Source organism: Sebastes umbrosus, chromosome 7 (assembly GCF_015220745.1).
Source record: "Sebastes umbrosus isolate fSebUmb1 chromosome 7, fSebUmb1.pri, whole genome shotgun sequence".
In the NCBI taxonomy this organism is placed as follows: Eukaryota; Metazoa; Chordata; class Actinopteri; order Perciformes; family Sebastidae; genus Sebastes; species Sebastes umbrosus.
The window spans coordinates 34,323,136-34,336,348 of NC_051275.1; the positions used below are offsets into that span (position 1 = coordinate 34,323,136).

At 34.2% G+C, this 13,213-nt stretch overlaps 1 protein-coding gene across 1 annotated transcript in view; it reads right to left on the reverse strand.

The window, feature by feature from the left end:
• The window catches only part of LOC119490961 (scavenger receptor cysteine-rich type 1 protein M160-like), a 30,511-nt gene that overhangs the window by 11,869 nt on the left and 5,429 nt on the right, over positions 1 to 13,213 (reverse strand). The window contains 5 exon segments of the mRNA XM_037774513.1: positions 1,689 to 1,720; positions 6,866 to 7,175; positions 7,587 to 7,742; positions 12,513 to 12,618; positions 12,809 to 12,903. Coding sequence (XP_037630441.1) covers positions 1,689 to 1,720; positions 6,866 to 7,175; positions 7,587 to 7,742; positions 12,513 to 12,618; positions 12,809 to 12,903 — 699 coding nt within the window.

Here is a 13,213-nt window from a genome sequence, read left to right on the forward strand (position 1 = left end):
TATTTATTTATATTTGCAATAATTCTCTTACTTATTTCCTTTGCTGTTTTATTTTCCCTTTTATTTATTTATGTTTTTATATTTACATTTTATTAAATTTTACATTTATTTCTTTATTTTTGCATTTATTTCTATACACATTTATATTTATATTTAAATGTCTATCTATTTATGTATCTATGCATTTATTTATTTATTTATGCATGATTTCACCTTTGCATTTCACCCCTTATTTATTTCCCCAACTTATTTATTTCTGTATTCTTTTCTTTACACATTTCTTTTTAAATGTCTTTATTCATTTCTGCCTCATTATGCAAATAATGGGGCTGTCACTCAACATTAGTCATGGGGTCAGAGCATTCAAATACATACATTTTAAAAGAAATACAAACAAATAAATGAACAAATAAATGAAAGCTATTATAAAATGAAGCGTTTGGCGCTGCTGATGCGTTTGACTGCGATGTGGCCGTTCTGCTGGCTTCATGAGCCTGCGGCGTCCTAAACATCTACTCTAGGAGGTAAGAGATAGAAACAAACACTCTGTGCAGAGAAAGAACTGACAGCTGCTGATTCTGAGGACGTCATGAATAAAACACCAGAAACTAAGCAGAGCATTCTCCAGGGCAGCTCCCGAGCTTTGGAACTCCCTCCCAAAACTCAGCAGAGACTCCGATTCCCTCAGCTTCTTCCAGTCCCGCCTCAAGACCCATCTTCTGTCCTCTGCTTACTTGTAGCCCGCCTCCCCTTACCCATTTGTCCGTGTGTATGTGTGAGAGTGGGCCTCTGTATGTCGCCTGTGTTTGTCGTTCGTCTCCTGTTTGTCTCACACCGTTTCCCCCCGAAAGTGTGAAGCGTCTTTGAGATCTTTAAAAGCGCTATATAAGTTTAATCTCTTATTAAGCCTGTTTTTTACTTTTCAGTTTTTAACTCCGTTTAGTTTCACGCCCCAATATTCCTATAATATCAAATATACAGGGACTGAGAATATAAGTGGAGGGGTTTACTGATTTTATAGTGAATTTAAGAGCTACTTTACACCCTTTTATATAATATGAAATAATTATAATAAATACATACATGCAAATGCATAAATAAATAAATAAATGAATGCAAGAAAAATAAATAAAAGGGACACTATTAATACATTAATATTATTTTTTGGTTCAATCAAATCAATCAATAAATAATAGTAAAAATAATCACAAAATAAATGTAGCCATTAAGGAATTGATAAAATGTGACATAAATCGATATTTGTTTAAATTTGCTTCTTTATTTGTTTTTGTATTAAGTCCCTTATTTATTCACTCGTCTGTTCTAATTATTTTGTAGTTATTTTTTTTTTTTCATTTTTAAGTAAATTTATTTATGTTTGCATTTATTTTACTACTACATAACACCATTTGATATAATATGTAATAATATGAATATTAATATTATAATAGCCTAATATTGAACAAAAATTGTCCTGTTAACTGATGTCTCTGTCATCTGTATTGTACTTATACCTTTTGATTTAATAAATCTTTATCTAGTTTTAATTGATCATATCATATAGTAACGCACATTCTGTTCTGATTCTAGATCTGATTATAATACAGTATGTTTCTCCTGTAATATTAATATTATAGGGACCGTTGGTCTGTGCATCCTGTCCAGAGGTTCTTCAGAATATGACCCACTCAGAGACATCAGTACCACCACACCCAGCACGCTGGATCAGAGACAACGTGAGTTTCAGACCTGAGTGAACACATGCTATTTGGTCTCTGCCTCTAAGCAAGTATAGAAACATCCTGAAAGCACACAGCTTCTCTCAGCTCTCTGCCTCACTTATTAAGAGTTTCAAACGTCCATCATTAAATCAGAGTCCTACCTGAGGTCCAGAGCAGCACAATCAGCACTCTGTGATCCATGTCCACTCCATGTGCCTGTCACTGTGTCTTCTTCATCTGCTGTCTCTGTCTCTTTATCAGACCAAGAGTCAGGTCCAGCCCCCCGAGAGATACATATTTCCTGTTCACCTCTATCAGGTCATCACAACGCTGTAGTTTAGGCTGTTGCCTCTCACGGCCTGCAGTACCTTATTTTGAGACTATAGATCTATTTGGTGAAATATACAAATTCAATTAAAACTTAATATTAATACTCAAGAAGACACATGGCATTTGGCAGAAAGTTTCCTGAAACGAAGGCAATAAAATAGGTTTAATCTTGCTTCCAGTTTGAAACATGATCCATGAGGTACAACCTGTTCACAGACAAAACGTCAGATAACACTCAGTTATTTAAAAGTTCAATGCAATGTTTTATTATTAATAGTATTATTATTATCACTTCCCCCTTACACATTCATATCAGAAACATACTGTATTTAAAAGCACTTAAAATATATATTTGTACTTGCATACAGACAATTTCCAGGCTCTTTATTTTGAAAATAATGCTTCCTGTTGCAGTAATTCTATTTCTTCAGTGATACTGTAGGTTGCTATGGTGATCATGGGAAACATATATGTAAATATAATAACTGTGCTGAATTATCACATTTAACCTTATTCTTTTATCTCTTTTTTGATTTTGAATAAGTGAAGAACGTCGGCCTCAACAAGCTTCATCTTCAGAGTGTGAAGGGTCGTCCTGAACTCAAACTGAAGCCTTTTAAGAGTTAAGACTTATTAGCTCTGCTCTTTGGTTAGATGTGTAGTTTCCTCTTCATCTTTTAATCTCTTCATCATGTGGTTTTTCTCTTAACGTCAGCGTCAGTAGATTCGCTAACAGGAAGCTGCCAGTGATAATCATATACTGGCATCTTGCAACCTGGTGCTATTTTTAACATCAGTAAATGTCAGGTACCACAGTTACATTTATTAACTGTAACTGGACTGTGTTCCAGCAAAAGTGTGATGTGTTTCTACCATTTAGGAAGCCTGAAGGGGAAAATATTCAAATAATAACTTAAAGGTGCTAAATACGATGTCCAGAGCATTAATTCCAGATTCAAGAGGGTGTTTTTGCCATTTGTACCTCAGTACATTGGAATTCTGAGCAGTTTAAACCGAGTCAGCTTTAAGAAAAGAAAAAGTAGAAAAGACACAAGGTAACTAACAACAGTGGGAACTAGGAAAAGAAACCTGACTCGGAGAGCAGGTCTGGTTATTAGCAAATATCAAAGATAAATATTAAAATAATTTAAATTAATATTAATAAAATTAGCTATATAAATAATAAAGGGGCACAACAATCATGTTGGTGCAGTAGCTCAAAAAGGCATTTAATATAGCTATCACAAGTCATTAGTTATTAATTTACATTATATCTCCTCGGAGCACCACTTTTTGTAACAAAGAGAAAATGCTAATGTAGTCTCATAAAATAGTCTCATAAAGTATACTAAACTATCAATTAGGAACTCTGATTAATAATTAGATTAATAACTATAACCAATATCAATGGCTAGTAAAGGTTGAAGGATTTAGTCCTTGTCACAGCAGAGGCTGGCAGTATCCACTCTGATGCAACATTGAACAGGCCAGCGTGTTTATGCCACAAGCATTTATTTACAAGTTAATAAAGGTGAAACACACAATATTAATCTAACTGAATAACTAAACTAAACAAAGCAACAAGAGTGTGTAAGCGTGCGTCAGCAATCAGAATTTATTTGTATCAGTTATAGTAGCATGTCTGGCTCTTACTGAGTTCAACATTATTGAGTTTTTTTATCTTAATTAATTAAAGGAGCTCTTGAATTAACATCAAATTCTGACAGTTTGACTAGGTTACATTGAATACATGGTCAAGCTTCATCTTCAGAGTGTGAAGGGTCGTCCTGAACTCAAATTGAAGCTTTTGAAACTTAAGAGTTACGACTTATCAGCTCTGCTCTTTGGTTAGATGTGCAGTTTCCTCTTCATCTTTTAATCTCTTCATCATGTGGTAACTCTCTTAACGTCAGTGCCCACGCTTTGCTGACAGGAAGCTGCAAGTGATAATCATATACTGACATCTTGCACCCTGGTGATGTTTTTAACATCATTTAAAGCTGCAGTGGGTAGAAATGGAGTAAATGTGATTAAAACAAGTTATTTTTATAAAACGGTCACTATATCCTGACAGTAGTGCATGAGACAGGTAATCTGAAAAAAAAACACGTGCCTCTGTGTCCAGTATTCTTACAAGTCCTCCAGAGTTCTTAAAGTAACACTATGACATTTAAAGTGGTAGTTGTCAATAACTAACCCAAATCTCTCAAATTGCTTTGTTTGCATTTGAATAAATCAATTATCACCACAATGCACTTGTTTGTAAGTACAGCTGGACTTCTACTGCAACACTTTTGTGGAATCTACTGTATAATGTTTGCTTTTGACTAAAACGTCTGCTCAAAATTAATATTGCACAAATATGAATATTTGCCAAAAATAATACGCCGCACACGGGGCACCATTATGTTGGGGACGCAGGTAGGAGCAGGTCTGGTTATTAGCAAATATTAAAGCTAATTGTTAATATCAATAGAATTAATGTCAAATTCAGATCAGATCAGAACAAAGCAACATGTGAGCGTGAACTTTGAAGCTAGCTCTGTTTAAAGCCAGTTCAGAGTATACATGATGGTAATATGTGTAGGATAATGCGCTGAGTTAGAGAGGCGGTTAGTGTACATGTGAGACTGTGTTTGGATTAAGCATAACTATTTCATCAACTGTGCTGAAATCAGCTACATGAAATCCTGACTAAGATGATATCACAACAATAAAGCTCAGTGAATACATTAATCACATCAATACATGTACAATGGCAAAGTTTAACAGTCCTGTGCTTAGCTGTGTGCTTGTGTTGAGTCCATGGGTGGAGCTAAGGGCTCAAGGATTCTGGGAAACTGAGTTCAATGGCTCAGACATCATTTTGAGTGACAAGTCCCAACAGCAATGAAAATCTTAGATCTCAGGCTCCCTCCCACAATGCTCATTAAATATGTATAAAAAGAAAATAACACAAGTAAAACAATGATAATCTAAGACATAAAATAGTGAAATATAGGAATAACATATAACATATATAAAATTTGTATTAAAATAATCTATATTTGTGGTGTACCACAAAGCAATTTGTCTTTGAAGAATAAAACATTTAAATGCAGCCTCTGTCTAGGATTGGGTTCAGGCCCAAAATCAGCGGTACCGAGTGGGTCTGGGTCGGGTTTGGGTCTCGTTTCGGGTTTGTTCAAAACTCTAGTAGTTACACATGGGAGGTGTAGAGATTACATTAAACATTTACACCATTTCAACATCTGGCTAAAATGCTCTGGGGTCCGGCCTCTTCACCTATCGGGCCTTCAGAACTAGAACCACCAAGAACTTAATCCTTAATCTCAGTGTTCTTCTCTCATCCAGGCTTCTGGCTTCTGCTGGCCTGGAAGGACATGACAGAAAACATGGGTTGTTATTGCTAAAATGACTGGACTATTCTAACTAAATATATTCTGCTAAATTCTCAATTGAACCCAACCGTCCTCTGAATAAGGATGTGCAGTACCTTAGAGCTGAAGCAGAGGGCAGTGATGAGTAACATCACACCCAGCAGGAGGACAACAAGTCTGATGATCAACTCGGTTAGAGAGGCTGGAACAGATTCAAAATCATCACATCAGATCATTTTAATTAAAGGTAAAGCTGCCTTAAGTCCTTTTAAACCATTACATAAAAGTAATGCTCAATATTTATTTTGTTTTTATTAAACATATTATTAACACTAAAATAACTGTCAGGAGTTAAATGGAAATTTTAGTTGAATAAACAAACACAGATGCCATTAAAAAATATCTTTAATTGTTATTTTGTGAAACTGACAATCTGAAATGCATCCACTTTAATTTAGTGTTCACTAAATGTGACAGTACATCATGTAGAGCTGAGAGTGGACTGCTCTATCATCTAAATCTTACAGTGAACAAGTGTTTTTTCAGTCTGTTTGTCTTCACAATCTGTTAACGTGCACGTTTCCTGACTGACATTTGCTGCAGTGACTCTTGTGTTCATCTGTGTCTTTATATTAACTTTGTTTGCATTCATGCCATGTCTAAATATCGCTTTACATTGAAAGTGATGAAGATGAAGAGTGTCATAAAGTTTGAAAAGTTTCTAAGGATTTTTATTAAGGAATGTTTTCCTCTTCATATTATTGTAATGAAGATAATGATTGGCTCGTAAGAGAAAGGCGACTTATTTATTCAATTAAGAGAGTTCATTTTATGCATTTTGCACTGAGAAACACAGAATAGTGAAACTGAATACAATGTTTTGGGAGGATAAAAGGGGCTAAATAAAGCATTGTTAGCTATTATACTAATATTAATTTCACACACTACTGGTACATGCAGAACAATATAACATCTGTAATTGTTTAAATGCTGTCCGGTTTGGGTCTTTGCATGGAACAGCATTTGTGCACAAGTCTTCCAGTATACAGGAATACGGGTACAAATTAGGCTGATAGCAATCAGACTATAGTATCACAGAAAAAGAGACAACTTTTGTAAGTGGACCTGAGATATGAGATGATTTTGTCACACATATCTGCATAACTTTTATCTGAATTAAACAAACTAGTCCTGTAAAGCTGCATGTTGAGAAGAAGTCGGTTTCAACTAGTTTACAACTAGCAGAGCAATACGTTAATACAACACTAGGGGGCTGAAGTGTTGAACAACAACATGAAGACATTGCTGTCTCATGCATGTAAACAGTTGGCACCTCATGACGTTTTATCTGATTCAGATGAATAATACTTTAAAGCCTGCGTGCGTTGTCAGTGTCACATTTCCCTGTTTGACTCAGATTGTCCATGAAGTTACCTGAGACAGTCAGATGAGAAGTTAAGGGAGAAAACATAGAGGTGATAAACACAACGGTACTCCCCTCGGTGGGCGGGCTCTGCAGCAGAGAACAGGAAGTGGGCAGAGTGATTGACAGCTGGCAGGGTGTAGTTCTGTGCTGTGTTGGAGGTGGTGAAGATGAGCTGGAAGGAGCCTCCTGGGTACTGTGGTTCAATAGAGCATGTGATGGTGAAGTTGGAGCCCATGAGCACCTGAAGCCCCTGCTGCTTGGCCTCGGAGACCCCGTCAGTGGAGGGAGAGAGGGAGATGATTGGCTGAGCCAGCAAGTCTGTTAACAAAAAGGGAGATGATTAGCTAAACTAAACTGAGCCATGAAAATAGAGCCCAAAGAATTGAAAGCACAAATCATCCTCAATGACAAAGCTTGATTTCATCCCTCCCACATGTTCATACATCACGAACCAGACAGGAAGAGAGAGAGGATTTTTAGACTAAATATCCATCCATTTCCTCAGCTTATCTGGCTCCGGGTTGCGTTGCCAACAGGCTAAGCAAAGTAATATAATGTAACATCGCCTTTACCACCGGGGTCATTAATGGTGTTACCTGAGCAGGTGATTTCCAGGCTGGAATGGTCGAGTGCATCCGTTGTTTCCACACATTCCTTCAGTTCCTTCATTCCACAACACAGGTTGTGCTGAAAGTTGATTAAACAATTTATATATTATAACAGCAGAACCACAATCCAACTGTCGACACGTTGCAGTCTGCAGCGTGTCAGGAATTTCATGGTCCCAGTCAGTGCTGGCCACTGGCCTCCACTCTCCGTGGTTTTTCATCTCCAGTTTACCAGCACAGCGGCTGGCCTCTCCCAACAACCTGATATAGTCTGGATCTGAGCAGAGGCATGAGAATAGTTAGTAGAGGAAGTAAACCTGTACAGCAAATCAAAACTGCAGCTCCTCTTCTACCTGAGCAGGTGAGTCCAACAGGTGGGCAGGTGTGTGTCTAGCCAAAGCTAGAAACACTTTATATAATTATATTATAATTATAATTATATATAAAGGATTGTACAATATGATACAATAATAGAAATTGAATGTTCTAAACTTTCATTTAAATTGAAGAATTCTATTTATTTATTATATTATTTTGTATTACTTACAATTAATGTAGGCCTACTTTAATTTATTTGATTTTTATTGAGTTTTTTTTATTTGACATAATGATTTTAATACTATGTTCAACCTGTATAGTTTGTTATGGAGGACGGAACCTACCAGAATGAAAAAAAATGAATAAATGACTCAATAAATAAACAAATATGTAATTTAATGTAGCAAAAAATAATAAAAAAATAAATGTAATTAATTGATATAATACAACATAAATTGATATATCTGTTTTAATTTGCGTCTTTATTTATCCATCTTTGCATTAAGTCCTTTATATTTTTACTCTTCTGTTTATTTCCTTCCTCTTCTTTATTCATGTATTTATTTTTATACAATTTTAAATTAATTTATTTTTTATTTATTTATTTATTTTTGCATTTATTTTTAAATGTTAATATTTATATGCTCTGACCCCATGACACACGTAGAGAAATGCATAAAGAAATGTAAAAAGAAATGTGTAACGAAATGTACAAAGAAAAGAATACAGAAATGGGGATCTTTTTAATGATAAATTCTAAATAAATTAAAAATAAATTAAAAAATAAATAGATTAATTTCAAAATTAATACAAATAAATACACAAATAAATAAAATAGAAGAGTTAATAAATAAGGGAATTAATAGAAACATAAAAAGAAGCAAATTAAAACATAAATATCAATTCTAATATCAATATATGTATGTATATATATATATATATATATATATGTGTATATATATATATATATGTATATATATGTGTGTGTTTATATATATATATACTACTCTATATACACGTCCCAACAATATAAAATTGAATAGCACCGCAATGAAGTGAAGTGAAGTGACAGTGTGCCAATGGTAGTGGAAATAGTGCAAGAGTACTGAATATAGTGGTGTATATTGTAGTGTAATGTAATAGTATAATAGTAGTATAGGTGTATAATATGATAATACAAGAAGATGTAAGAAATTATATGAGAAGATATAATATTTCAATCAATAAAAATAATGTAATAAGACATATATAATATATATAATAAGATAAGATATAATTAAAATAATAATACCAATAATAGTAAATATATACAGTATATATATAATATATATAAAATATATATATATATATATATATATATATTAGGTATTTATTATATGAATGAATGAGTAATAAGACTGTATATATTTATCAGGCATATTAGCCTTGCTTGGATTTAAAAATAGTTGCAGAAACACTGTGTAGGCCACTCATTTATTAGTACTGCAGTTCTTCTATTTGACCACCAGATGGGAGCAAAGAGTCAAATCTCTTGTCAGCATCACAAGGCAGAGACAATTTTCACTTCCTGTATTATTTCAAAATAAAACATTAAAATGTAACATTAAACCTAAACCGATTTTTCTGCTCAGTAGGGTTAAAATAACAAAAAATAAAATCTCTCCCCATTTATTTAAAAGCAAAATAACATAAGTAAAATAATGTTGGCCCAATCTAAATTATTGTTTGTTTGTTTAATCTGTATTTTGCGCTCTTAGTCATCACCTTTGTTCAGCTTTAACATGTTATTTTTTTTTTCTTATTCATATATTTTTATGTTTGTATTTATATGAAAGTCTAATACAAATATTATGTATGCAAAATTGTATTATTATTTACGTCATAACTTTGTAAACTTGTTTGTTAATTAACTTTATTCAAGTTCTTAAAAAAAAAAAAAGCGTCTTCTTTAATTTAATTTATGATAATACTGTAATATAATTTCCATACAGAGTAATGGCCCTTTGCAGACAGACATCAGAGGGAGGCAGTAAAGGATCTGTGGTGCTGGAACGTGAAGAACCTGCCTACAAGACACACCCACCATCCACATAGTTCAGGCATATTTTGAATATTTCTTTATGTTTTGCAATCCGCGGGTGGAGATCACTGATAGACTGCTGCAGGTCAATCATTGTTTTTGAGTTTTATTGCACAATTTTCAGATTTAAAGTCCTTTTCAAGAATAAAAGCACAAGTGAAATGTGTCTGATGAGATCTCGTTAGAGCTGAAACAATTATTCGGTTAACTGATGAGTCAATTAAGCAGCACCCATTTTTAAAATGTAGGACATTACCCTGTTCCAGCTTCTCCTTTGTGAGGAATTAACGCGGTAATAACGCAAATTCATGTTAACGCCGATCATTTCTTGAACACGTTAACGCGTTGATCTTTCGAAGGTTGTAGCGGGCTCAGTTTTATAGATAGAGTGAAGATACTGATACCATATGAAACTAGAACCCCTAAAGAATACATTGGCTAAATAACGCTCTGAAAAAATGAAAATTAAAAACCGTCATGGCCGTTTTCAAAGGGGTCCCTTGACCTCTGACCTCCAGATATGTGAATGAGTGAGGGTTTTTGTCCAAAATAATGTCCGAAAAATGTCAATAAATAGTCTGAAAAATGTCTGAAAAACGTCCGATAAAAAATTCGTAGAAATGTCTGAACAATGTCCAGAAAGAAAAGTCAAAAATGTCAGAAAATTGTCCAAATATATATATATATTTTTTTTAAAGTCCTAAGAAAACCCCCCAAAAAGTCAGAAAAATGTCCAAAAATTATACAAAAAAAACGTAAAAAAAGTCTGGAAAATGTCTGAAAGGAAGGCAGAAGAAAAGTCAGATCCTGGTATCATATGAAACTACAAAACCTAAAGAATCCATCGGTACCAACCATGTCATATTAGCTTGTTGTGAAGGAGGTTAAATAACGCTCCAAACTTGCGTAAATTTTGGCGAGGCAAAACTGTCATGTCCATTTTCAAAGGGCTGCGTTGACCTCTGACCTCCAGATCAGTGAATGTAAATGGGTTCTATGGGTACCCACGAGTCTCCCCTTTACAGACATGCCCACTTTATGATAATCACATGCAGTTTGGGGCAAGTCATAGTCAAGGCAGCACATTGACACACTATTGTTGCCTGTAGGGCTGCAGTTTTCCATGTTATGATTTGAGCATACATATATATATATATATATATATATATATATATATATTTTACATTTATTTAATATTTAAAAAAGATGTTAGAAAAGTGTCTGAAAATGTTTTTAAAAATGTAAAAAAAAAGAAAAATGTTTTCAAAAAATATCTAAAAAACGTCAGAAAATGTAAAAAAAAAAAAAAAGTCAGAACATTTTTTCGAAAAATGTCAAAAAAATAAAATGTCTAAAAAATGTCCGAAAAAGTCAGAAAAGTGTCTGAAAATGTTTTTGACAAGTTTAAAAAAAAAAAAGTTTAAAAAACATCTCAGAAAAATGTAAAAAAAAAAAAAAAAGTCAGAACATTTTTTCGAAAAATGTCAAAAAAATAAAATGTCTAAAACATGTCTGAAAAAAGTCAGAAAAGTGTCTGAAAATGTTTTGAAAAATGTCAAAAAAAGAAAGAAACAAAAGTCAGAAAAATGTAAAAAAAACAAAAGTCTAAACATTTTTTCGAAAAATGTCAAAAAAATAAAATATCTGAAAAACGTCAGAAAAATGTAAATAAAAAGAAATTAAATTAATTATAGATACATATTTTGATATCAATGAATGATTGATTATTAATCTGCTCCATGCAATAACGCTACATAACGCTACAATGTACTTCAATTTACCCAAGGCCTGTTCAAAGTGGAGCTTTCAATTCTAAAATAATGTTGAAAAGTTGAGTAATTAATAATAATGCATCATATTTTAATTGTTATATATTACAACGTCCTGCCAACAATGAGTGATTTTCTTGTCAGCAGACTTTCAGTAACCAAGAGGTGGCCGAAGAGAAAAGAATCAATCTAGTTCCACTCAGTCGATGCAAGCTTCATTTATTGTGATGCATTTTAAAAAGCTCATTATTTAACAGTTCAGAAACATTAACAACACATTATGTTTGTAATTTGGTTTTAGTGGCTTCAAAGCCATCGACTCCTAACTATTTACACATTAAGTTGATTATTTTAGCTCTTAAATTCTTCATAGATTTCTCTGAAAACTCAGTAGTATTAAAATGATATCTGACAGTTATTTTAAGCAAAAGACAGAAACCACAGACAGAAGCATCAAAGTATTCCTCATGGTTAATGTAATGAGCTTCCTTCAAAACATTAACAACAATATACTTATCATTAGCTTTCTTAACTGATAGAACCTCATCTTGTTTTCATCATGCAAAGAATATAATAATGAAAAACACCACTTTATGTACTGTGACAGTACTTGTTAATCATGAATAAGGCATGCTAACACTTTACCCTAGCCCTCGTCTCTTAACTGTAGTATTCATCACTCTTATAGAGGATGAGGAACACAGTTTTTCTTTGCCTGGCTCTGCAGATTATATGATGCTGCAACAGTTCACTCAGCAGATTATATATAATACAACAAAATGTCCCATTGTCCTCACTGCATCATGTTTAGAATCAATTACAGAACGCTGCTCTGATGTGACTGTTGTGTGAGAGCTGAGCCGTCCATCTGGATGATCCTACTCTGTCCCCTGGGCTCCTGCCTCTTCACCCAGCAAGTCACCAGCACCACCGAGGTGATCCAGCTCCATGTTGTCCTCTCGTCTTGGTTTCTGCCCTCTGGGGGCCTAGAGAGACATGACAGAAAATGTCTTCAAGTCACAGAATAGTGTAGGAAGTGTTGAGTTTGATACGTAGCATGTAGCTTTTGTTTTCCCCACAGTACCAAACACATACCAAGCTGTGATCCCAAAGTACACCAAACACTGAATGTTGGATATTACATCCTTACAGTCCTAACATTGATGTGTAAAGTACCTTGCAGTAGCAATACACGGCAGCATTGGACCCCACCATCAGCACCATCAGCACCAGGAGGACAACCAGTCTGATGATCAGATCTGTTACAGAGGCTGGAACAGATTCACAATCATGATTACATCAGTTCATACAGGAACATGTGTGCAGCACTTTCCTCTGAAGCTAAAGTTGCTTCATTCAAACTATTTTCAGCTTTTACATCTTGCATTTTTTTTTTAATGTGTAATTGTTACTTTCAGCTGAGAGGACACATGTCCACAAATCACAAGTCCTCATTGTCTTTGTGGTTGTATTCTGACTTATTGCTGCAGTGTTTGCAGTGTGTGGATCACACCCTGTGCATACTTCCTCTCAGCACCTGGAGGGGCGTGTCAGTGTTTGATTGACAGCAGCTGGCAGGCT